General features: G+C 42.7%; 1 protein-coding gene across 3 annotated transcripts in view; it reads right to left on the reverse strand.

Annotated features, from left to right (window-relative positions):
- LOC130283923 (testis-expressed protein 2-like) overlaps positions 1-24,562 on the reverse strand; it is a gene marked incomplete at its 5' end in the record, with an annotated part of 32,363 nt that overhangs the window by 1,819 nt on the left and 5,982 nt on the right. For 2 of the 3 annotated variants that reach the window (XM_056533689.1, XM_056533688.1), the window contains 5 exon segments: positions 2,747-2,867; positions 4,541-4,753; positions 5,250-5,390; positions 17,195-17,327; positions 22,383-22,482. In XM_056533689.1, the coding sequence (XP_056389664.1) occupies positions 2,747-2,867; positions 4,541-4,753; positions 5,250-5,390; positions 17,195-17,327; positions 22,383-22,482 (708 nt within the window). 3 annotated transcript variants of the gene reach the window in all.

A 24,562-nucleotide genomic window follows, 5' to 3' on the forward strand; every position in this document is an offset into this window, starting at 1 on the left:
AAATTCAATAGGTAAAAAAAAAAAAAAATTCAATCAATTAAAAATAGATACATAAAAAACAACAAGCAAAACAAATCCCCATAGCGGCAGGTTTTTTATATCTGTATAACTGTTACCCTAATACTGTCTAGTATAAGTTATGTTCACACAAAGGAATTTCCGCAATTCCACAAAAATTCGGTGCAGAAATTTTTTGGGGGATAAATCGGACATTCCATCTTTATTCAAAGGGTCAGTATGATTCCAATGATACCAAACTTGAATCATTTTTGTTTCGCTTTATGGTTAAAAGATAAATTTTTACCTCGAAAAAAAACAAAAACTTTGTTCATTACCATGTTCTCACCCCTATAACTTTTTTCTCTTTTTCCACCTACGAAGCAATTTTAGGGTTTGTTTTTTGCACCATGAGTTGTTGTTTTTAACGTTACCACTTTTGTATAGTTCTGGCTTTTTCATCACTTTTTATAATTTTTTTTAGGATGTAATGTAACCAAAAAATCTGCAATTTTGTCGTTTTGGATTTTTTTGCGTTTACATCGTTCATCGTGCAGGATCATAAACATAATAATTTAATATTTTAAACAATTACACACGCGATGATACCAAATGTGGGTATTTTTCCTTGTTTGTACAGTGTTTTATTTTAAAAAATGGGAAAATGGGGGTGATTTTAATTTTAATTAGGGAAGGATTTTTTTTTTTATATTTTTAAAAATATTTTTTTTATTCACCCTTTCTGGCCCTTCTAGGAACCTATCATAAGCCACCATCAGATGGTTTACATAACATGGATCAATGTAATGTTATTGCATTACATTGATCCATGAAATCTGTGCTCGATTGCTAAGGACTGATTTAATCGCGCGGGGGGGGGGGGGGGGGGGTGGTCTATGGGACCACTAGACACCAGGGAATAGCGTAATTTAATGTTTAAATGCCGTGATCTGTATATATTATGGTGCTTAAACAGTTAAATGACGGACATCGGTCGATCTCCGAAGTCCGTCATTACCAGCAGATGTCAGCTGCTTATAGCAATGGACATCTCCCGGTCATAACGTGGACCCCACCCGCGGGCCCCCGTCATGTCCATTCACCTGACCCATGTCGTACATGTATGTCATGGGTCGGGAAGGGCCACGGGTTTTTTCATTTTTCCACTTTTGTTTTTTCCTCCTCACCTTCTAAATATACATTTTCCACCTACAGACCCATATGAGGGCTCGTTTTTTGTTCCACCAATTTTACTTTGTAATGACATCAATCATTTCACCACAAAATCTACAGGAAAAAAAAATTGTGGGGCAAAATGGAAAAAAACAAACACCATTTTGTAAATTTTGGGGGCTTCTGATTCTACGCAGTGCGCTTTCTGGTAAAAATGACACCTTATGGTTATTCTGTAGGTCCATACGGTTAAAATGACACCCAACTTGATTTTGTATTACTTCTGTTAAAAAATTATAACTTTTTGCATGAAAGTTAGTATGTTTAAAAATGACCACTTCTGACCCCTATAATTTTTATTTTTCCGCATACGGGGCTGTATGAGGGCTTATATTTTGCGCCATGGTCTTTAGATTTTATCGGTATCGGATTGGGGGTGTTCCCGCTTTCGGACCCCCGTGATCAGACACTTATCCCTTATCCTGTGGACAGCCTGCAGCTCTCCTTTAACGGGGTACTCCCATGGAAAACCTTTTTTTTTTTTTTTTTTTTTTTTTTAAACAACTGGTGCGAGAAAGTTAAACAGATTTGTAAATCACTTCTATTAAAACATCTTAATCCTTCCAGTACTTTTTAGGGGCTGTATACTAAAGAGAAATCCAAAAAAAGAAATGCATTTCCTCTGATGTCATGACCACAGTGCTCTCTGCTGACCTCTGCTGTCCATTTTAGGAACTGTCCAGACCAGGAGAAAATCCCCATAGCAAACATATGCTGCTCTGGACAGTTCCTAAAATGGACAGCAGAGGTCAGCAGAGAGCACTGTGGTCATGACATCAGAGGAAATGCATTTCTTTTTTTGGATTTCTCTTTAGTATACAGCCCCTAAAAAGTCCTGGAAGGATTAAGATTTTTCAATAGAAGTGATTTACAAATCTGTTTAACTTTCTGGCACCAGTTGATTTAAAAAAAAAAAAAAAAAGTTTTCCACGGGAGTACCCCTTTAAGTGATAAAGTCAGCACACCATGACCCCTGGAAGCGCACAAGTAAAATGATGACGCCAGCGCAGGCAAAAAATAAAAATAATGATTCGATAATTTGGGTGAAAGTCAAAGCGCAAAATAAAAACGCACAATTTTCTTGCATATTTTCTAAGCAGTGCGCTTCCAGCTGCTGCAAAACTGTCCAGTCCTTGGGTCAGGTAGGGTCGGACGTGGATTATTATTATCTCATCTAGGCAGTATATGTGCCTGGAAATCATCCTGCAGCTTCTCTGTCCAAGACAGGGTTTTCCAAACAGGGTGCCTCCAGCTGTTGCAAAACTACAACTCCCAGCATGCCCGGACAGTCTTTGGCTGTCCGGGCATGCTGGGAGTTGTAGTTCTGCAAGTTTTCCGGGGCATTATATGTACCTGGAACTCATCCTGCAGCTTCTTCTCTATCCAAGACAGGGTTTTCCAAACAGGGTCCCTCCAGCTGTTTCAAAACTACAACTCCCAGCATGCCCGGATAGCCTTTGGCTGTCCGGGCATGCTGGGAGTTGTAGTTCTGCAAGTTTTGGGGCATTTTATGTACCTGGAACTCATCCTGCAGCTTCTTCTCTATCCACTCCGTCACATGTATAAACGTCACTTCCCTCTCTCCTAGTTTCGGTCGGACCTTCATCTCAACTTGTGGTGGCGATCGGAAGCTGTACCTAAAATACAAGACATTGTCATCCTAGAAATATTTAAAAATACCTTTTTCCTACAATAAAACAAATATCCCCTGTAAATATGAGTCCCTTCTGTTCAGTTGAGTGACGACAATGGAGTTTTTTTTTCCCCCCCAGTTATGGAAGTTTCTGGCAAAGCTGGGTCATAATTAATATGGTTGCCAATACAGCTTGCAAAGGGGTCCTAAAGAGCAAATACAGTCTCCGACCCCCCCCCCCCCTCCCCTTTTACCATTAACATTACATGACTGGGCAAAGCTGACATTCTGGGTAGAGATGAGCGAACTTACAGTAAATTCGATTCGTCACGAACTTCTCGGCTCGGCAGTTGATGACTTATCCTGCATAAATGAGTTCAGCTTTCAGGTGCTCCGGTGGGCTGGGGTGGGGAACCTGCTTCTACCTAATGTGGGGAGCCTGCTACTACCTAATGTGGGGAACTATACTGCACCTAATGTGGGGGGAACTGTACTGCACCTAATGTGGGGGGAACTATACTGCACCTAATGTGGGGGGAACTATACTGCACCTAATGTGGGGGGAACTATACTGCACCTAATGTGGGGGGAACTATACTGCACCTAATGTGGGGAACACTGTACTGCACCTAATGTGGGGAACTATACTGCACCTAGTGTGGGGAACTATACTGCACCTAATGTGGGGAACTATACTGCACCTAATGTGGGGGGGAACTATACTGCACCTAATGTGGGGGGAACTGTACTGCACCTAATGTGGGGGGGAACTATACTGCACCTAATGTGGGGGGGGGGGGGAACTGTACTGCACCTAATGTGGGGGGAACTGTACTGCACCTAATGTGGGGAACACTGTACTGCACCTAATGTGGGGAACTATACTGCACCTAGTGTGGGGGGAAACTTTACTGCACCTAATGTGGAGAACTATACTGCACCTAATGTGGGGGAACTATACTGCACCTAATGTGGGGGGGAACTATACTGCACCTAATGTGGGGGGGAACTGTACTGCACCTAATGTGGGGGGGAACTATACTGCACCTAATGTGGGGGGGGGGGGAACTGTACTGCACCTAATGTGGGGGGAACTGTACTGCACCTAATGTGGGGGGAACTGTACTGCACCTAATGTGGGGAACACTGTACTGCACCTAATGTGGGGAACTATACTGCACCTAGTGTGGGGGGAAACTTTACTGCACCTAATGTGGGGGGAAACTGTACTGCACCTAATGTGGGGGGAAACTTTACTGCACCTAATGTGGGGGGAAACTTTACTGCACCTAGTGTGGGGGGGAACTTTACTGCACCTAGTGTGGGGGGAAACTTTACTGCACCTAATGTGGGGGGAAACTGTACTGCACCTAGTGTGGGGAACTATACTGCACCTAATGTGGGGGAACTATACTGCACCTAATGTGGAGAACTATACTGCATCTGATTAAGTGGGGGGAAGGGGGCTGGTGAAGGGGTACATGGGACTGATTAAGGGGGCAGGGGACTGATTAAATATTTAAAAAAAAATATTTGTCACAAAGATTTTTTTTCCTCTTTGTGCAAAACAAAGGGAAATAATAAAGTGAAATAGAATGACTTCTATTTACTGGGGATCCTTAGATTTTTAGGTGGAAATGCCCTTTAAGTAGATGTTTACACTGATGGAGCAGTTACCAGATGCGGTCAGTAGGTGGCGGGGGGATGTTCACGGCCAGCGTACCCTCCAGCTCCTGCAGTTCCACCGTCAGCAGCAGGGGGGTGTTGGACACCTCTTCTATCTTCCTCTTGATATACTCATTCTCCGTGGCTTTCTGGAAATATCGGGACTTGGCAATTTTATCTACAAAGCGAAGGATCCGCCGACTGGTGCTGTTACCCCCTGTAAAACTGCAGAAGAATATGAAGGGATTAAAAAAATTAAAATGTAAAAAATTTTAAAAAATCTTCCAGTTTTTTATACAACTTTTAGCTACAAATTATTGAGTCAAATTGCTTAAAAACTTTTTCATTTATCACAATAACGTCTAATATTCAGCTTTCCCAGGCTCCAGGGTGGCCTGTCGACTTAGTTATCTAGACAGATTTGCCACACTTTGTACACTATTGCAAAACTACAACTCCCAGCATGCCCAGACTGGTGAAATGATATCATATAAGACTAAAGGGGGTTGATTGAACCCAAAAAAAAGAAATACAGATAATGAGTTATAGCAGTGTTTCCAAACCAGTGTGCCTCCAGCTGTTTCAAAACTACAACTCCCCGCATGCCCGGACAGCCGTCGGCTGTCCGGGCATGCTGGGAATTGTAGTTTTGTCAACAGCTGGAGGCACCCTGGTCAGGAAACATTGCTTTAGGGAGCCCAAAATTTCCTCTACCGTCTACCTTTCAGCATTATTGGGGATGACTCTGTCTGCCAGGTTTCCTGGTGTCTCGGTGACTATGATCTCCTCATCTTCAGATGAGCCGGCGCTAGAGGACTCCTCATCGCTATCCGTGAAGATATTGGATCTTGGCCTCTTTGCCCTGAAATATGAATAAAAAATAACTAAACTAAATAAATAAAAATAAATAAATAAATAATATTTTGTTTGAAATCGCTGCCACCTAGAGGCCTGAAGAGGTATTACAGCAAGTGCATAATGCAATACAAATTAAACAATACAAATTTGTACGGCAAGCAGGGCCAGATAAAGGCTGCCTGGAGGACGGAGCACTTCATTATGATGCCCCCCCGACAGTCCCCCTTCCCTTCCACTGAGTGGAACAGGAGTCAGGCCACGGTAAAATAAAACGGGCTGCATGGTCTAAAATCACTTTAGTTCAGGTCACTCTTTGCAGCTGTTGCAAAGCTACAACCCCCATTATGTCTGGAGAGCTTCAGGCATTATAGGAGTTGTAGTTTTGTAACAGCTGGAGCCTCATACACAGTGTCATCCATTATTACTGCAAAACTTAGATGTGACGAGAGATCTAATGGGACAGTCAGGAGAAAACACAAACATAAAATCACTCACAGGAGACGTCTTCTCTGTTGTCTTTCCTTTTCTTCTTCATCTGGTCCAGACGCCAGGTCTTCTTCCAGCTCCATCTTCCTCTGTAAAGTTTGAGGTCTGGACATCATTGGTTCCTCACTTTGCCAGCCGCTCCTCATCCTCTGTATAAAGACAACAATCAGTATAACCCTTCAAGAGACTGTGTTTTCCCCTGCTCATCATTCCCCCCCTGCTCATCATTCCCCCCCTGCTCATCATTCCCCCCCTGCTCATCATCCCCCCCCCCTGCTCATCATTCCCCCCCCTGCTCATCATTCCCCCTGCTCATCATTCCACCCCCTGCTCATCATTCCCCCCCCCCTGCTCAACATTCCCCCTGCTCATCATTCCAACCCTGCTCATCATCCCCCCCTGCTCATCATTCCCCCCCCCTGCTCATCATCCCCCCCTGCTCATCATTCCCCCCCCCTGCTCATCATTCCCCCCCCCCTGCTCATAATTCCCTGCCCCTGCTCATAATTCCCTGCCCCTGCTCATAATTCCCTGCCCCTGCTCATAATTCCCTGCCCCTGCTCATAATTCCCTGCCCCTGCTCATCATTCCCCCCCTGCTCATCATTCCCCCCCTGCTCATCATTCCCCCCCTGCTCATCATTCCCTGCCCCTGCTCATCATTCCCTGCCCCTGCTCATCATTCCCTGCCCCTGCTCATCATTCCCCCCCCCTGCTCATCATTCCCCCCCTGCTCATCATTCCCCCCCTGCTCATCATTCCCTGCCCCTGCTCATCATTCCCTGCCCCTGCTCATCATTCCCTGCCCCTGCTCATCATTCCCCCCCCTGCTCATCATTCCCCCCCCTGCTCATCATTCCCCCCCTGCTCATCATTCCCCCCCCTGCTCATATATATATACATCCCCCTGCTCATCATCCCCCTGCTCATCAAGCCCCCCCCCGGCTCATCATCCCCCTGCTCATCAAGCCCCCCCCCTGCTCATCATCCCCCCCTGCTCATCATTACCCCCCCCCCGCTCATCATTACCCCCCCCCCCGCTCATCATTACCCCCCACCGCTCATCATTACCCCCCCCACCGCTCATCATTACCCCCCCCGCTAATCATTGCCCCCCCCCCCCTGCTCGTTATTACCCCCTCTGCCTCATCATCCTCCCCCACTCATAATCCTCCCCTGCTCATTGCCCCCCCCCCCCTCCTGCTTTTTCTATTTTTCATATTTACTTACCTGGCCGCGCTAGGTAGCGTCAGGTCTCGTGGGCTGTGACGAGTTACGTCTCCTGCGGCTCCTCTGCACGACGTCACTCGTCATTTCCTGCAGCGCTGGGGTGTAATGAAGAAAACTGTGCACTGTATCGGCGCGGCTGCCGGAAAGGAGGCGTGACGTCCCTGACACTGTGCAGAGGAGCCACAGGAGACATCACTCGTCACAGCCCACATGACCCGACGCATCACCTGAGCCTGCCGAGCGCGGCCAGGTAAGGAAATATGAAATATAGAAAAAGCAGGAGGAGTCCGGGGCGGGCCCACAGGAGCCGCCGCTGGTCACTGTTTTAAAGTGACCGCGGCAGGGCTATCGGGGGCCCCCGATCCGATACTAAGCAGCCGGCAGGGTTGTCCCGAATGTGACGGGGCCCCCTGCGGGCACGGGGCCCGGATGCAGGTGCTCCATGAGCGCCAATGATGATCCGGCCCTGGACCGGACGCATCACCTGAGCCTGCCGAGCACGGCCAGGTAAGGAAATATGAAATATAGAAAAAGCAGGAGGAGTCCGGGGTGGGCCCACAGGAGCCGCCGCTGGTCACTGTTTTAAAGTGACCGCGGCAGGGCTATCGGGGGCCCCCGATCCGCTACTAAGCAGCCGGCAGGGATGTCCCGAATGTGACAGGGCCCCCTGCGGGCACGGGGCCTGGAGCAGGTGCTCCATGAGCACCAATGATGATCCGGCCCTGGACCCGACGCATCACCTGAGCCTGCCGAGCACGGCCAGGTAAGGAAATATGAAATATAGAAAAAAAGCAGGAGGAGTCCGGGGCGGGCCCACAGGAGCCACCGCTGGTCAATGTCTTAAAGTGACCGCGGCAGGGCTATCGGGGGGGGGGCCCCGATCCGCTACTGAGCAGCCCGCAGGGATGTCCCGAATGTGACGGGGCCCGGAGCAGGTGCTCCATGAGCGCCAATGATGATCCGGCCCTGACGGCAAGTACACCATGGAGATCTGTGAACAGTGTCTATAAGTAACATTTCCTAGAGCGTGTTCACATGGCAGATTTTTGAATTTCTCATGGGGTTGTTCACTTAGCATACCGTAGATTTCGCTGCGCCGTGGTTACCTGATGCTGTTTTTGCACAGAAATATGGATATAAGGAAGTATTCACATGGTGGATTTTATTGATGGTACATTATTCTGGGGTATACACTTGGATCCCCAAGGGCCCGTGCACACATTTGTGCCAACCCCATATACTGCAATGCAGTTCTGCAGTCCGCCATGTTCACAAAGCGGCAGAATCCTGTTGAAAACAATACATCAGGAGTCAGGATCTGTATCAGGACACTGCGCCTTTAAATCAGCATTACAAGGAACAGAACAGACATTAAAGGGATATTCCAGGAAAAAATATTTTTTTATATATCAGCTGGCTCCAGAAAGTTAAAGGGGTACTCCGGTGAAAACCTTTTTTCTTTTAAATCAACTGGCTCCGGAAAGTTTAACAGATTTGTAAATTACTTCTATTAAAAAATATTATTAGCTGCTGAATACTACAGAGGAAATTCTTTTCTTTTTGGAATGCTCTCTGATGACATCATGACCACAGTGCTCTTTGCTGACGATATTATAATAATAATAAAGTCTTTATTTATTGTTGTCTTTAGTTGGATGTGAACCCAAGGCCCCAGCACTGCAAGGCAGCAGTGTTAACCACTGAGCCACCATGCTGCCCTTAGCATACATCTGCTATGCATGGTTGCTAAAATGGACAGAGATGTCAGCAGAGAGCACTGTGTTCGTGATGTCATCAGTGTTCCAAAAAGAAAGGAATTTCCTCTGTAGCATTCAGCAGCTAATAAGTACTGGAAGGATTAAGATTTTTTAATAGAAGTAATTTACAAATATGTTTAACTTTCTGGCACCAGTAGATTTAAAAGAAAAAAGGTTTTCACCGGAGTACCCCTTTAAACAGATTTGTAAATTACTTTTATTAATAAAATCTTAATCCTTCCGATAATTATCAGCTGGTGAAGTTGAGTTGTTCTTTTCTGTCTGGCAACAGTGCTCTCTGCTGACATCTCTGCTTGTCTTGGGAACTGCACAGAGTAGAAGAGGTTTGCTATGGGGATTTGTTTCTACTCTGGACAGTTCTCGAGACAGGTGTCATCAGAGAGCACTTAGACAGAAAAGAACAACTCAACTTCAGCAGCTCATAAGTACTGAAAGGATTAAGATTTTTTAATAGAAGTAATTTACAAATCTGTTTAACTTTCTGGAGCCAGTTGAGATATATATATATATATATATATATATATATATATATATATATATATATATGTATATATATATATATATATATATATATATATATATATATGTATATATATATATATATATATATATATATATCTCAACCGTTGGTAGAAGCAGCACACCTTTTGTGTTTAATCCCGTGCAGGGAGCGGGTGCCTGTGGAGGGTAACCTGGTCCCAGTCGCAGACCAAGTATAGATATCCAAAACAAGAAAATTCCAACAGCACTCCAGGTATCAAATCAAATGCAGTGTTTATTGACCCATGGTCAGCATTCACTGCTGACCATGGGTCAATAAACACTGCATTTGATTTGATACCTGGAGTGCTGTTGGAATTTTCTTGTTTTGGAGATATATATATATATATATATATATATATATATATATATAGATAGATATGTAAGAAAAAAGTTTTATCCTGGATAACCCCTTTAAGGAGCATAAGATGGATGACAACCTACAGAAACTTTAATGGTTCCCACTTCTTGTTGTCACTTATCTTAAAGGGGTACTCCGGAGGTAAAAAAAAAAAAAATAATGTTTTCAAAGGAAGTTAAACAGATTTGTAAATTACTTCTATATAAAAATCTTAGCCCTTCCAAACTTTATCAGCTGCTGTATGCTCCAGAAGAAGTTGTGTAGTTCTTTCCAGTCTGACCACAGTGCTCTCTGCTGACACCTCTGTCTGTGTCAGGAACTGTCCAGAGTAGGAGCAAATCCCCATAGCAAACCTCTCCTGCTCTGGACAGTTCCTGACAGGGACAGAGGTGTCAGCAGAGAGCACTGTGGTCAGACTGGAAAGAACTACACAACTATTCATTTCTATGGGAGCACCAGAGATTCCAGAATACAGCACTCAGGTCTCTTCAGCGCACCCATAGAGAATGAATGGAGCATGTGCCGTCTGCAGCACTACTCTCGATGAGAGCCGGGGTCCTGTTCTAGAGATCCCATTTATACACTTATACACTATCCTGTAGACAAGGCATAAGTTGTCTTTTAAAAAGTTAAACACCGTAATTTATAAAACTTGAGGGACAAGAATGACTTATGAAACTGTCTTAAAAAATCTGCTGGGACCCCCACCTTCTGCTGGGATTTATGAAGTTAGTTAAAGGAGTACTCCGCCCCTAAGACATCTTATCCCCTATGCAAAGGATAGGGGATAAGATGTCTGACCGCGGTGGGGACCCCCACAATCTTGCATTCGGCACCCACTTCTTTTAGCTGCACGCCGCGCTGCCAGGTGCCGACCATATGGCCGGAGTATCGTGATGTCATGACTCCGCCCCTGTGTGACGTCACTCCCCCTTGCCCCAGCTATGCAAGTCTATGGGAGGGGGCATGACGGCTGGATAGGGGATAATAGGGGATAAGATGTCTTAGGGCTGGAGTACCCCTTTAAGGGATTTACTTGGTTATCTTCAGAAAATGACAAGGGACCCCCCCTGGTCAGACAACCCACATGGTTGGAAGGTGCAGGTTCATTCAGAGGCTACCCCATGATGACCAGTGAGTTCTGTGCACAAGTCTACTTTTAATTAACAGGACTCATGCATGGAACTCACCAGATGTCCTACCGCTGCCTCGGTCTATGTCTCTCCATGCTGGGGAAATTGGAAGTAAACTTGTGCACAGGACTCACTGGACATCATGGGGTTGTCACTTAGCTTGGACTTGTGTCTCCCATGGCCAATCTGGAGAACGGGCGGAAGTTCTTTAAATAACAAATACATTTACACACACATCCCAGACTTTGCGCTGTCAGTTGAAGGCGTTTCACATGATGTGTTTCTGCTGTGTCTCCTGAACATGTTGCTATATTGGGCAGCCTCGTGTGACAGGTGCGGACCCCCTCCTTGCTGTGTTCGGAGGTCACGATGTAAAGCTTGTTCAAGCACTTCTTGTAATTATCCCTTTCCAACTAAATCAGGCGGATCCCCAGCTCTGCGCATTGTTCTTGACTTGACAGTGATGTTTCCAGCCTCTTTACAGTCTTCCCACTTTACATTCTCTTGACAAAGTAGCGGGGGTGTCAGTACCCACCCCTGCCAGCACCGGGGCCCAGAATCCACTCAAGTGAGGTGTCTTAAAGGGGTATTCCGGGCAAAAACATTTGTCTGATGGCGGGGGCCCGCTGCTGAGACCCCCCATGATCTCCCTGCAGCACCCACATTCTATGCGGGTGCTGGGGACGTGACGTCACGCCCCCTCCATTCATGTCTATGGGAGGGGGCGTGACGGCCGTCACGCCCCCTCCCATAGACATGAATGGAGGGGGCATGGCGTGACGTCACGCCCCGGAAACTCGGAGGTTTCCGAAACTGGAAATTCAGCACCCGCATAGAATGCTAGAAATGGGCCAAAGTTTGACTATTTTTCCAACCATTCTGTTATTTTTGGCGTCTCTGTCTTTTCACGCTGTGATTTTTCACTTCCAACAGAGAGGTTAACAATAGTGATGAGCGGCAGGGGCAATATTCGAATTTGCGATATTTTGCGAATATGTGGACGAATATTCGTCCTATGTTTGCAAAATTCGCATATTCGCTACGTTCGCTCTCATTTTTTTTTTCTCAATTCGTAATTAAATTTGCATAGTGCACATGCGCAATTATATCTTTCACCTAAAAGAAAGGAGGGATCAGTGTCTAGTCTGGAAGTGCCGATATTAGCATAAATTCGCATAAAAAACGAATAAAAAGCAAATATTCGACATTACAAATATATATCACTATATTCTAAATATTCACAAAATCGCAAAGTGCCGATATTCGCGGTAAAAGTTTGCATTTTGAATATTCGTGCTCAACACTAGTTAACAAACGATGGCGCAATTTTGCGCACTGCCATGTGAAAAAACATTTATACATATAAGGACTCTGTAATATTAGGGCTATTGAGATGTCCTCCAGTGTTACTGTGCATTAATAGTACTAGAGATGAGCAAGCCGAGCCCTGTGAACCCAGATTCAAGCCGAATTTCAGGGTGGCCAAAGGTCACCGAACTTTCAAACATTTGCTTGTTCAGGTCGCGCAAACCGGAAAATGCAGGAATTCATTAGCACGAGGGATGAGGAACACATGGCATTTTGGCGCCAGAAGAAGAAGAAAGCACAGGGGGGAGGAGAAATTACATCAGGTTGACCAGCCTCCATATAACGCCTATTAGCCCTGTAAAGCACCAGTATTTCCGTATACTTGGTTTAATCAAATACACATTGCATTTCACTGCTTGTAAGGTAACAGAGCTATAAAAATGCATCAATGTAACATGCATTAGCCTTGTAAAGCGTTAGAACTTCCATATTCTTGGTTTAATCAAACACACAATGTATTTACCTGCTTGTAAGCTAACACAGCTATAAAAGCTCCTCCATACAACACACATTAGCCCTCTAAAGCACCAGTACTTCCGTATTCTTGGTTTAATCAAACACATGTTGAATTTTCCTGCTTGATAAGCTAACACCGCTATAAATGCGCCTCAATGTAATACGCATTAGCTCTGTAAAGCACCAGTACTTCTATATTCTTGATTTAATTAAACACACTTTGTATTTACCTTCTTGTAAGCTAACACAGCTATAAAAGCGCCTCCATATAATGTGTATTAGGCCTATTAAGCACTAATACTTCTTTTTTTTGTTTGTTTATTCTAATATATGTTGTATGTACCTGCTTGTCACCTAACCAGTTAAAATTGTTGAAAGTTAAAGTTAACTATGGTGAGTAAAAAAATGACCCCAAAAAGATCAAACTAACCTAAAAAATATGTCTGGTAAAGAAATTTTTGGACCGGATAGAGGACAGAACTGACTGGAAAAGACCTCCTTAGGTATGCCTGAGCTGTAACCAAAAGAACTCTAATTGGCTCAGCAAGCTGAACCACACCCAGGAGCACAAAGGCGTTGTCCCAGCAAGCAAAACAAACAAGAATTAACCCTACTGGTTGTGGCAGAACCAGTCATCACAGTATGCTGGCCAGCCCCTCTAGTCTGCCATCACCTTTGCTGCTGCTACCTTCAGCTAGGTCTGAACCTAAACTTACATTTTTAAACCTACTATTATCCCTCCTCCAGCTGTACACTGGCCACTAGTAGCCCTGATCCTCCGGCTGTACATTGGATACTATTAGCCTACCTCTTTCTGCTTTATTCTGGCTACTACAAATCCCTATAGTACAGCCATCACCTTTCCTGCTGCTACTTCCAGCCAGGCCTATAAAATAAAATAAAAATAAAATCTCTTTTTTTTATTTTATTTTTTTTATTTTTTAAACCTCCTGCTGCACGCTGGATACTACAAGACCTCCAGTTCGACAGCACCCTAGCTGCTGGTACTTTCAACCAGGCCTACATATACAAAACCTATGATCACCAAAAAAGGGATAATTTGTTTCAGCTTTTTATACAGAAGCTAATTTTCCTAAAAGGGATACATTTAGGAATCTCTAAATTAGGACTATGGAGATTTGCACCATTTTTAATGTGGACCTATATTTGTATACAAGTCCTGCCCTATAATATGGATTAGGCTGATGAGTGATTTGGGGATAATAGTGTGAATAGTTAAGCCTTCTAGGTAAATCCACTGCTGTGGCCTACAATCCTGTGTGGTCTCCAGATTAACCATTTAACACTTTCTCATTTGGAATTCCCAGTTTAAGGCCCACATTAGTCCTACAACAGTGCAAAAAAAAAAGTACAATATCTGCCCCATGAGGTGCACAGCCACAGACTGATCATTCGCTGGACATCGGAAGCACGTGCCCAGTGTGAAAAGGGTTAACTGCAGAAGATCGGCACATCTGTGACCGCCTTACGGCCTAATTAAGATGAGACGGAGCAGAAGGTCTAATTAATCCGTCGAGTGCTATGTAATTATTCCAGAAAATGAAATCTCCTGAAATCCAGCGCGCAACGTGTCTGCGGAGCAAAAAATACGGCACTGACAGGTCTTATTACTGGTGCGAGGAGATTATAACACGCTACGGGGGTTGACTGAAAAAAAAAAAGTACATATAATAGGTTACATGTTTCCCAACCAGTGTCCCTCCAGCTGTTGCAAAACTACAACTGTTTTGCAACAGCTGGAGGCACGCTGGTTGGAAACATTGAGTTAGAGAGAAGAGGAAGGTGGTCTCTCTTTCTTAATCCCCTTCACTTAGCCAGGCAGCATGTTCACACATTATAGAGACAACCCACTGATTTCAATAGGCACCGTGTAATGCTTAAAGGGTACCTCTCATCAAAAAAAACTTTTGATATATTATAGATTAATGTATGCAGAATAACTTTACAATTGCATGTTATTAAAAAATATGCTTCTTTCTATTTAATTTTCCACTTTGAAGAAATGACCACTAGGGGTCTCCCTACCAGTCCTGGCAGCAAGCATTTCAGACTCATGCTGGAGTCCTAAACACTACGAGCTGCCAGTCTGCTTTGTTCACAAAGGAGAACACTCAGAGCTGCCAGCCTGCTTTGTTCACAGCCTGTTTGGCTTTGAACAAAGCAGGCTGGCAGCTCTGAGTGTTTAGGACTCCAGCATGAGTCAGAAATGCTTGCTGACAGGACTGATCGGGAAAAATACAATAGAAAGAAGCATATTTTTCATTAAGATGCTATTGGAAAGTTATTCAACATTCATTAATCTAAAATATATCAAAAGTTTATTTGATGAGAGGTACCCTTTAATTTATTCAGTGGTAGCGCTGCAGGGAAACTAAGAGGCTCTTTCCTTACCTCTTTGGCAGAGGGTCAGAGTAAGTGGCTCTATTTTAAGCCAACTTTTATACTTGTCATGGCTTTTTCATTGTCTCTCTTGGTTTGGTCATTGTTTATTGCAATATTTTGTCCCCTGATGAATTCGGCACTTCCCCGGGGGAAAGGCGTTGGGACTTGAATGTATATGAATATCAAAATAATAATTTATTGAAATATTAATTGTTAGGAGGTATTATTGATACATTGTTACATATCTCTGTCCCACTTGTCTTTCTGAGTGATTTTGGTTCTATTCTTGTATATAGGAGGCAGTATTATAAAACTTATATTCATGTACACTGGAGCAATATTATAGTAGTTACACTAAGGCATGAGAGGAAAGAAATGGTGGCACAACCGATGTCCACAGCAGTGGGTGGAGGGACTGTTAAGTCCGTAGGAGGGGGAAAGCAATATCACGGGGTACAGGGGTGCACAATAAATAGACAAGAGTTCTGATATGGATACAGAGAAAGAAATGCAAATGGGCACTCACCTGTACAAAAGTGTAGTCTTTATTGAGCCATCAAACAATCAGAAAAGCCGGCCTCGTGGAGACGGGAGAGACAGAAGCGCTACAGCTTCGGCTGTTGCGCTTCTAGTATTATAGTAGTTATATTCTTGTATATAGGAGCAGTATTATAGTAGGTATATTCTTGCATATAGGCGCAGTATTATAGTAGTTATATTCTTGTATATAGGAGCAGTATTATAGTAGTTATATTCTTGTATATAGGAGCAGTATTATAGTAGTTATATTCTTGTATATAGGAGGCAGTATTATAGTAGTTATATTCTTGTATATAGGAGCAGTATTATAGTACTTATATTCTTGTATATAGGAGCAGTATTATAGTAGTTATATTCTTGAATATAGGATGCAGTATTATAGTAGTTATATTCATGTATATAGGAGCAGTATTATAGTAGTTATATTCTTATATATAGGAGGCAGTATTATAGTAGTAATATTCTTGTATATAGGAGCAGTATTATAGTAGTTATATTCTTGTATATAGGAGGCAGAATTATAGTAGTTATATTCTTGTATATAGGAGCAGCATTATAGTACTTATATTCTTGTATATAGGAGCAGTATTATAGTAGTTATATTCTTGTATATAGGATGCAGTATTATAGTAGTTATATTCATGTATATAGGAGCAGTATTATAGTAGTTATATTCTTGTATATAGGAGGCAGTATTATAGTAGTAATATTCTTGTATATAGGAGCAGTATTATAGTAGTTATATTCTTGTATATAGGAGCAGTATTATAGTAGTTATATTCTTGTATATAGGATGCAGTATTATAGTAGTTATATTCATGTATATAGGAGCAGTATTATAGTAGTTATATTCTTGTATATAGGAGGCAGTATTATAGTAGTTATATTCATGTATATAGGAGGCAGTATTATAGTAGATATATTCTTGTATATAGGAGGCAGTATTATAGTAGTTATATTCTTGTATATAGGAGCAGTATTATAGTAGTTATATTCTTGTACATAGAAGGCAGTATTACAGTAGTTATATTCTTGTATATATGAGCAGTATTATAGTAGATATATTCTTGTATATATGAGCAGTATTATAGTAGATATATTCTTGTATATATGAGCAGTATTATAGTAGTTATATTCTTGTATATATGAGCAGTATTATAGTAGTTATATTCTTGTATATATGAGCAGTATTATAGTAGTTATATTCTTGTATATATGAGCAGTATTATAGTAGTTATATTCTTGTATATAGGAGCAGTATTATAGTAGTTATATTCTTGTATATAGGAGCAGTATTATAGTAGTTATATTCTTGCATATAGGAGCAGTATTATAGTAGTTATATTCTTGTATATAGGAGCAGTATTATAGTAGTTATATTCTTGTATATAGGAGCAGTATTATAGTAGTTATATTCTTGTATATAGGAGCAGTATTATAGTAGTTATATTCTTGTACATAGTATATGTCAAGTTCACATTACAATGCAATATAGTGTAGGCTTGAGAACTCACCCCAGTCTCCTGTTATCAATTGATCCACCCTCATCCATTGTTGTCTCCTTTCCTAGCCTGGATAGATTCATTTTTGTCTCTAATGTCACCTGTAAGGATCCGCTGTAGGTCACTTCCATATCCACCCACAATCCTGAGGAAAAAAAGATATTATTAATGGCTATTATTATTTACAGCTTTTTAGAGGTTCTACCCTAGAATAGAATTCAAATCTCTACGATTCTGCACTATAATTCTATTTTCACACAACGGAATTTCTTTGCGGGATTCCACCGGAATATTCCGCACGGACATTCTGCCGGAATATTCCGCACAGACATTCCGTTGCAGCAGAGTCCCATTGATTTTAATGCGATACTACTGCACTGTGCACACAGTGGAATTTCCGTGGCAGATGTTTCCACCGCGGAAATCCCGATTCCAATGTCCACAAAAAGCAGAGATATGTCTATTCTTTTGTGGATTTCGCTCGGAAATCTACGAGACGACGCATTTCCAAGCGATCCTGACGACCGGCAGATAATTCACCCGTGTAGACATTCCGCACATTTTCCTACTGTGTGAACATACCCTAAGAGCATCCTCCACATCCCCTTCATTGGTAGTAAAATTTTTAGCATTTATAAGTTTTGGCGCTTTACATGAAGCCTGTGATAGAGAGTATTTAAAGGGGTACTCCTGTGGAAACTTTTTTTTTTTTTTATTAACTGGTGCCAGAAAGTTAAACAGATTTGTAAATTACTTCTATAAAATCTTAATCCTTCCAGTACTTATTAGCTGCTGAATACTACTGAGGAAATTATTTTCTTTTTGGAACACAGAGCTCTCTGCTGACATCACGAGCACAGTGCTCTCTGCTGACATCTCTGTCCATTTTAAGAATTTGTAAAGAGTAGGAGAAAATCCCCATAGCAAACATATGCTGCTCTGGACAGTTCCTAAAATGGACAGAGAAGTCAGCAGAGAGCACTGTGCTCGTGATGTCAGCAGAGAGCACTGTATTCCAAAAAGAAAAGAATTTCCTGTGTAGTATTCAGCAGCTAATAAGTACTGGAAGGTTTAAGATTTTTTAATAGACGTAATTTACAAATCTGTTTAACTTTCTGGCACCAGTTGATTAAAAAAAAAAGTTTTCCACCGGAGTACCCCTTTTAAGGTGGAATTATTTAAGGTGGAATTGTAACTACATAAAAAAAACACGCAACAATCAAAACCTTTGCTCTTTTTCTACCTTCAGCTGTTTCAAAACTACAACTCCCAGCATGCCCGGACAGCCTTCGGCTGTCCGGGCATGCTGGGAATTGTAGTTTTGCAACAGCTGGAGGCACACAACATATTGGAGGTTGATAGAATTTAACAGTAAACACCGATAATCTCATGCTTAGTCCTCGGTCCGTAATTTCGAGTGGTCTCCTTGAAGCGACTTGTTTTCTCATTACGGTATTTATTTGCGGCGGTTAACGTCAAGCACGTGGCACTGTCCCTTGCCAGTGGCAACAGCTGCTGCCAACTAATCCCTGAAATGGCACAAGGAGAGAAGCCCTTGGCAGCCAAACTGCAATAACACTCGATGGATCGGGCTGTCGACATCATTATAGTCCAGCACAGAGGAACATGTGGGGCGGAGGTGGGGGTGACAGCAACTTGGCAGTAGCTGGGCGACATTAAAAAACTAAGATTGGAGCTAAATTCCATTCCAGGCATCTCCTCATAACAGATCATAATAATTCAATATTGTGCCGCCATACGGTGCCTCCATAAAAAATCTTAATCTTTCCAGCACTTTTTAGGGGCTGTATACTACAGAGGAAATGCTTTTCTTTTTGAATTTCTCTTCTGTCACGAGCACAGTGCTCTCTGCTGACCTCTGCTGTCCATTTTAGGAACTGTCCAGAGCAGCATATGTTTGCTATGGCGATTTTCTTCTGCTCTGGACAGTTCCTAAAATGGACAGGAGAGGTCAGCAGCAGAGAGCACTGTGCTCATGACAGAAGATAAATCCAGAAAGAAAAGCATTTCCTCTGTAGTATACAGCCCCTAAAAAGTACTGGAAGGATTAACAATGTTTTAATAGAAGTAATTTACAAATCTGTTTAACCAGTCAGTTGATAAAAAAAAAAAAGTTTTCCATGAGAGTACCCCTTTAAGCAGTGTTATACCCAAATTTTAACCCCTTGGGGACGGAGGGTTTTTCAGTTTTTGCACTTTCGTTTTTTCCTCCATACCTTTTAAGAGTCATAACCCTTTCAATTTTGCAGCTAAAAATCCATATGATGGCTTATTTTTTGCGCCACCAATTCTACTTTGTAATGACATCAGTCATTTTACCCAAAAATCTACGGCGAAACGGGAAAAAAATCATTGTACGACAAAATAGAAGAAAAAATGCCATTTTGCTACATTTGGTGGCTTCCGTTTCTACGCAGTAAATTTTTTGGGTAAAAATGACACCTTCCCTTTATTCTGTAGGTCCATATGGTTAAAATGATCCCCTACTTATATAGGTTTGATTTTGTCCTTCTTCTGGAAAAAATCATAACTACATGCAGAAAAATGTATACGTTTAAAATTATCATCTTCAGACCCCCATAACTTTTTTATTTTTCTGCGTACGGGGCGGTATGAGGACTCATTTTTGCGCCATGATTTGAAGTTTTTAGCGGTATCATTTTTGTATTGATCGGACTTTTTTAACGCTTTTATTTAGTACAGTGTTCTTTGTTTCCTGACCTGTTTGATGTGTTACAATCAGTTCATCTGTTCATCCCCTCCATCTCCTGGTTTCTGCTGATTAATTACGGTTTCAGAACTGTATGTTATACGCTATATCCTGCCCTGTTGGTATTTGTATCCTGCCTGGTTTGTCTGTTCTGGTTTTTGTATTCCTGTTTCATTTCTGATCTGTTCCTGACTATGTTCAGTATTACTTGTGTACCTTTATGGCCATTTCACTTTAGCGCAGGAAGGGACCGGCACCATAGTTGTCGATCCGCCATTTAGGGTGGATGGGAAAGTAGGCAGGGAGAGTGTTTCTAGGGACAGCTTAGGGCTCACTCTCCCTGTCCACTCCGTCGGTCATGACAATCAGGACTGGCCCAGGAAAGGGATGAAAGGCCCCACAACCAAACCTGCCTTTTATCCAGTCCAAAAAAAAAAAAAAAACAGGCCCAATAAAAGGACCAAATTCTCCAGCAAGCTAAGCCTTATCAGGGATTTTAACTATTTTCTGGATTTCTAATATTTCACCTAGTTTTTGCCTCCTGATACCTGGTAACCACATGTTACAGTTCCCTTGGGGAAATATAGCGATCCTCATCACCATACATGTCATTGTCTCACAATACATATGCCTCCATATGAAGTTAGATACCATATAACAACTTCATACAAGTCAAAACTTTCATTAAAGGGGTACTCAGGTGGAAAAAAGAAATGTTTTCAAATCAGAAAGTTATACAGATTTGTAAATTACTAAAAATCTTAATCCTTCCAGTACTTATCAGCTGCTGTATGCTCCAGAAGAAGTTGTATTTGCTCCTACTTTGGGCAGTTCCTGACATGGACAGAGGTGTCAGCAGAGAGCAGTGTGGTCAGACTGGAAAGAACTACACAACTTCCTCTGGAGCATACAGCAGCTGATAAGTACTGGAAGGATTAAGATTTTTATATAAAAGTCATTTACAAATCTGTATAACTTTCTGGCACCAGTTGATTTGAAAACATTTGTTTTCCCCTGGAGTACCCCTTTAAATCAAACTCATTAAGGTAACATGTTGATGGTAAAAGTATTATACATTCCAGTGATCCAGCATCAGAAGGTGCGGGGGAAAAAAAAAGAACAATTTCCAAAGTTTCCCCGGCTAAAGTCATATGATTTTTTATTTTAGGCTTACGGGTAAATTTTCTATAACATTCCAGTAATCCAGAACTTCTGATCTACCCACCATGTCTCCTTGATACCGGAATTAAAGGGGTATTCCAGGAAAAAACTTTTTTTTTCATATATATATATATATATATATATATATATATATATATATATCTCAACCGGCTCCAGAAAGTTACACAGATTTGTAAATTACTTCTATTAAAAAATCTTAACCCTTCCAATAACTATCAGCTGCTGAAGTTGAGTTGTTCTTATCTGTCTGTAAACAGTGCTCTCTGCTGACATCTCTGCTTGTCTCGGGAACTGCACAGAGTAGAAGAGGTTTGTTATGGGGATTTGCTTCTACTCTGCTTCTACTCTGAACAGTTCCCGAGACAGGTGTCATCAGAGAGAACAGAAAAGAACAACTCAACTTCAGCAGCTCATAAGTACTGAAAGGATTAAGATTTTATTAATACAAGTCATTTACAAATCTGTTTAACTTTCTGGAGGGAGCCAGTATATATTTATATATATATATATATATATATATATATATATATATATATATATATATAAGTTTTTTCCTGGATAACCCCTTTAAATAAATGTTCACATATTTGTATAGCGCACATTTTTGGCTATTTTGGCAGAGATTTCCAGAATTGTCTTCAGAGAACAGATTGTAATGATGCATATAATGCGCCTCCTCTTCCAATGTTCCGTAATGAGAAGGTAATTCGCTCGCTCCGGAGCTGCGTACGGTATAAATAGACGCTTTTGTGCCTGGGATGTCAGGGCCTATTAATGGGCATCTTCACAAGACTGGGCACATATCTACTAAGCTGTAGTAATACCGTAGGGATGGGCAAAGGTTTACAGAGAAGATGGTCTATGGGGGGAGATTTAGTTAGTTGCTGGGTTGCCCGTAGCAACCAATCAGATGGCTTCTTTCATTTTTGAAAAGGCCTCTGAAAATGAAAGTAGCGATCTGATTGGTTGCTATGGGCAACTCAGCAACTTCTACGTTCTGGTTGATGGTTCATACGGTCATACCACCATATTGTATCATCTCACTTTAGGGGCTGCCCTAATTAGAACTAAACCCCCACTCCATATTCTACAGGGCAGTGTTTCTCAACCAGGGTGCCTCCAGCTGTTGCAAAACTACAACTCCCAGCATGCCCGGACAGCCTCCGGCTGTCCGGGCATGCTGGGAGTTGTAGTTTTGCAACAGCTGGAGGCACCCTGGTTGGGAAACACTGGTATAGGGTCTTCCTCTACCGTACAGATGCCACGTGGTATTCGGATAACACTCACCTCTTTCATTCACGCTTGGGGTGGAGATGGACAGTATTTGGGGGAGTGATGTCCCCATATCCAGTTCTGCCAGCGTCAGCTCGTTCATAAAATTTGGCAACTGGGGGAAAGATATTGAACAGAGAATATTGTAGAGAATATAAACATTGTCACATACATATTTCATATCCTATAGGACACAATCCAATGGCAGCTTCTGGTCCTCAGTGGTCCCCCCGAAATGCGATGACCCCGACATATGATCATTTCAACATACGATGCGTCTGTATGTCGGGGCCATTGCAAAAACGGCTATCCTGCTGGTGACTGCCTCAGCTGCTGCCATTTAATGTGCCCCATGTGCCCCGCTGAACGATACTTACATGTCCCCGCCGCTCCAGCCTGTCCTTTCGCTGCTGCCGCTGCCCTGCGCTGTCACTCTCTATCGCCATCATCACGTCGCCCCATAGGGGCGATGTGAGCAGCGACATGATGACAGCGACGGGCAGTGGTGTCGTAGTGATACGGCATCGGAGGAGCGGCGAACTGACGGACCGGAGTGGTGGGGACACACGAGTATAATCCATGGTACGAATCCCTTCACATACGATGGTTTCAACAAACGATGGTTCGTCTGAAACCATTTACCATCGTATGTTGTGGGGACCACTGTACCTATGAATGAAGTGCTGCATTCCTATGTACTCTGAGTATACACAATATCGTGTTTTGTTTTTTTCTAAATTCCCAAAAATCACTCCCCTATGCTGCTGTCTACTCCGTCCACCATTTGTTCCACCCTTGAGATAAAGTGGCCAGCTCCATCTCCTTTTTTTATTTGTAAACTAGCTGAATACCCGGCGTTGCCCGGTTTTTCCTTCCTAAAAGGAGGAAGCTTTTGACTTAATATCCCGTCCTCATATATTGTTGTCATATCCCAACCCCATATCCTGACCTCCTATCCCGTCCTCCTATCTCGACCTCATATCCCATCCTCATATCCCAACCTCCTATCCCGACCTCCTATCCCATCCTCCTATCCCCACCTCCTATCCCTCCTATCTCGACCTCCTATCCTGACCTCCTATTCTGACCTCCTATCCCGACCTCCTATCCCGACCTCCTATCCCGACCTCCTATCCCGGCCTCCTATCCCGACCTCCTATCCCAACCTCCCAATCTCGATCTCCTATCTCGATCTCCTATCCCGTCCTCCTATCCTGGTCCTCCTATCCCGTCCTCCTATACCGACCTCCTATCCCGTCCTCCTATCCCATCCTCCTATCCCAACCTCCTATCCCGTCCTCCTATCCCGACCACCTATCCCGACCTCCTATCCTGTCCTCTTATCCCGACCTCCTATCCCGGTCCTCCTATCCCTTCCTCCTATCCCGTCCTCCTATCCCGACCTCCTATGCCATCCTCCTATCCCGACCTCCTATCCCGACCTCCTAGCCCGTCCTCCTATCTCGACCTCCTATCCCGACCTCCTATCCCGACCTCCTATCCCGACCTGTAATATGTGTACGAGGTATTGAAATATCTCCCGCCGTATGGAAGTTATGTGGGAACATATATTTCCCATTGATTTGCATGGGACTTTAAACAAAAACCCAACATATTTACTAAGGTTTCCACAGAAAATGTGGTGGAATTGAGCTGAGGAAAACCCGACAGATCAGAGCATGTGTAAAAAAAAATGCAAAATGTAGGGAAAGTGGAAAATGTAGGGAAACCTTAGTAAATACCGTGGAAAATAAATTGTAGGGAATTAAAACCCACAAAGAAACCTACACAACACTCTTAGTAGAGGGCCATTGAGTTATATATATATATATATATATATATATATATATATATATATATAGCAAAATCATCGGTAGTTGCAGTATCTTGTAATACCTTTTTTATTGGACTAACAAGATTTTGTAGAGAAGCTTTCGGGATTCCTCCCTTTATCAAGTCATAAGCATTTCTGAGCTCACAAGGAGAAAACACAGGTTCTATCTCACAGATATGCAGGGGTTAAAACAACATATGTGGAGAATGGACATTAAGTTGGGCCATAAATTGTATAGCTATAGGACGATAGATACAGATAAGGATGAGGAGGGGGGGGGGGGGGGGGCTGGAGAGCAGAGGTGAGAATGGTGGTTACACTGGACAGAGGAGAAAGGACAATTATACTACAGAACCATAGA

The sequence above is a fragment of the Hyla sarda genome, chromosome 8 (genome assembly GCF_029499605.1).
Source record: "Hyla sarda isolate aHylSar1 chromosome 8, aHylSar1.hap1, whole genome shotgun sequence".
In the NCBI taxonomy this organism is placed as follows: Eukaryota; Metazoa; Chordata; class Amphibia; order Anura; family Hylidae; genus Hyla; species Hyla sarda.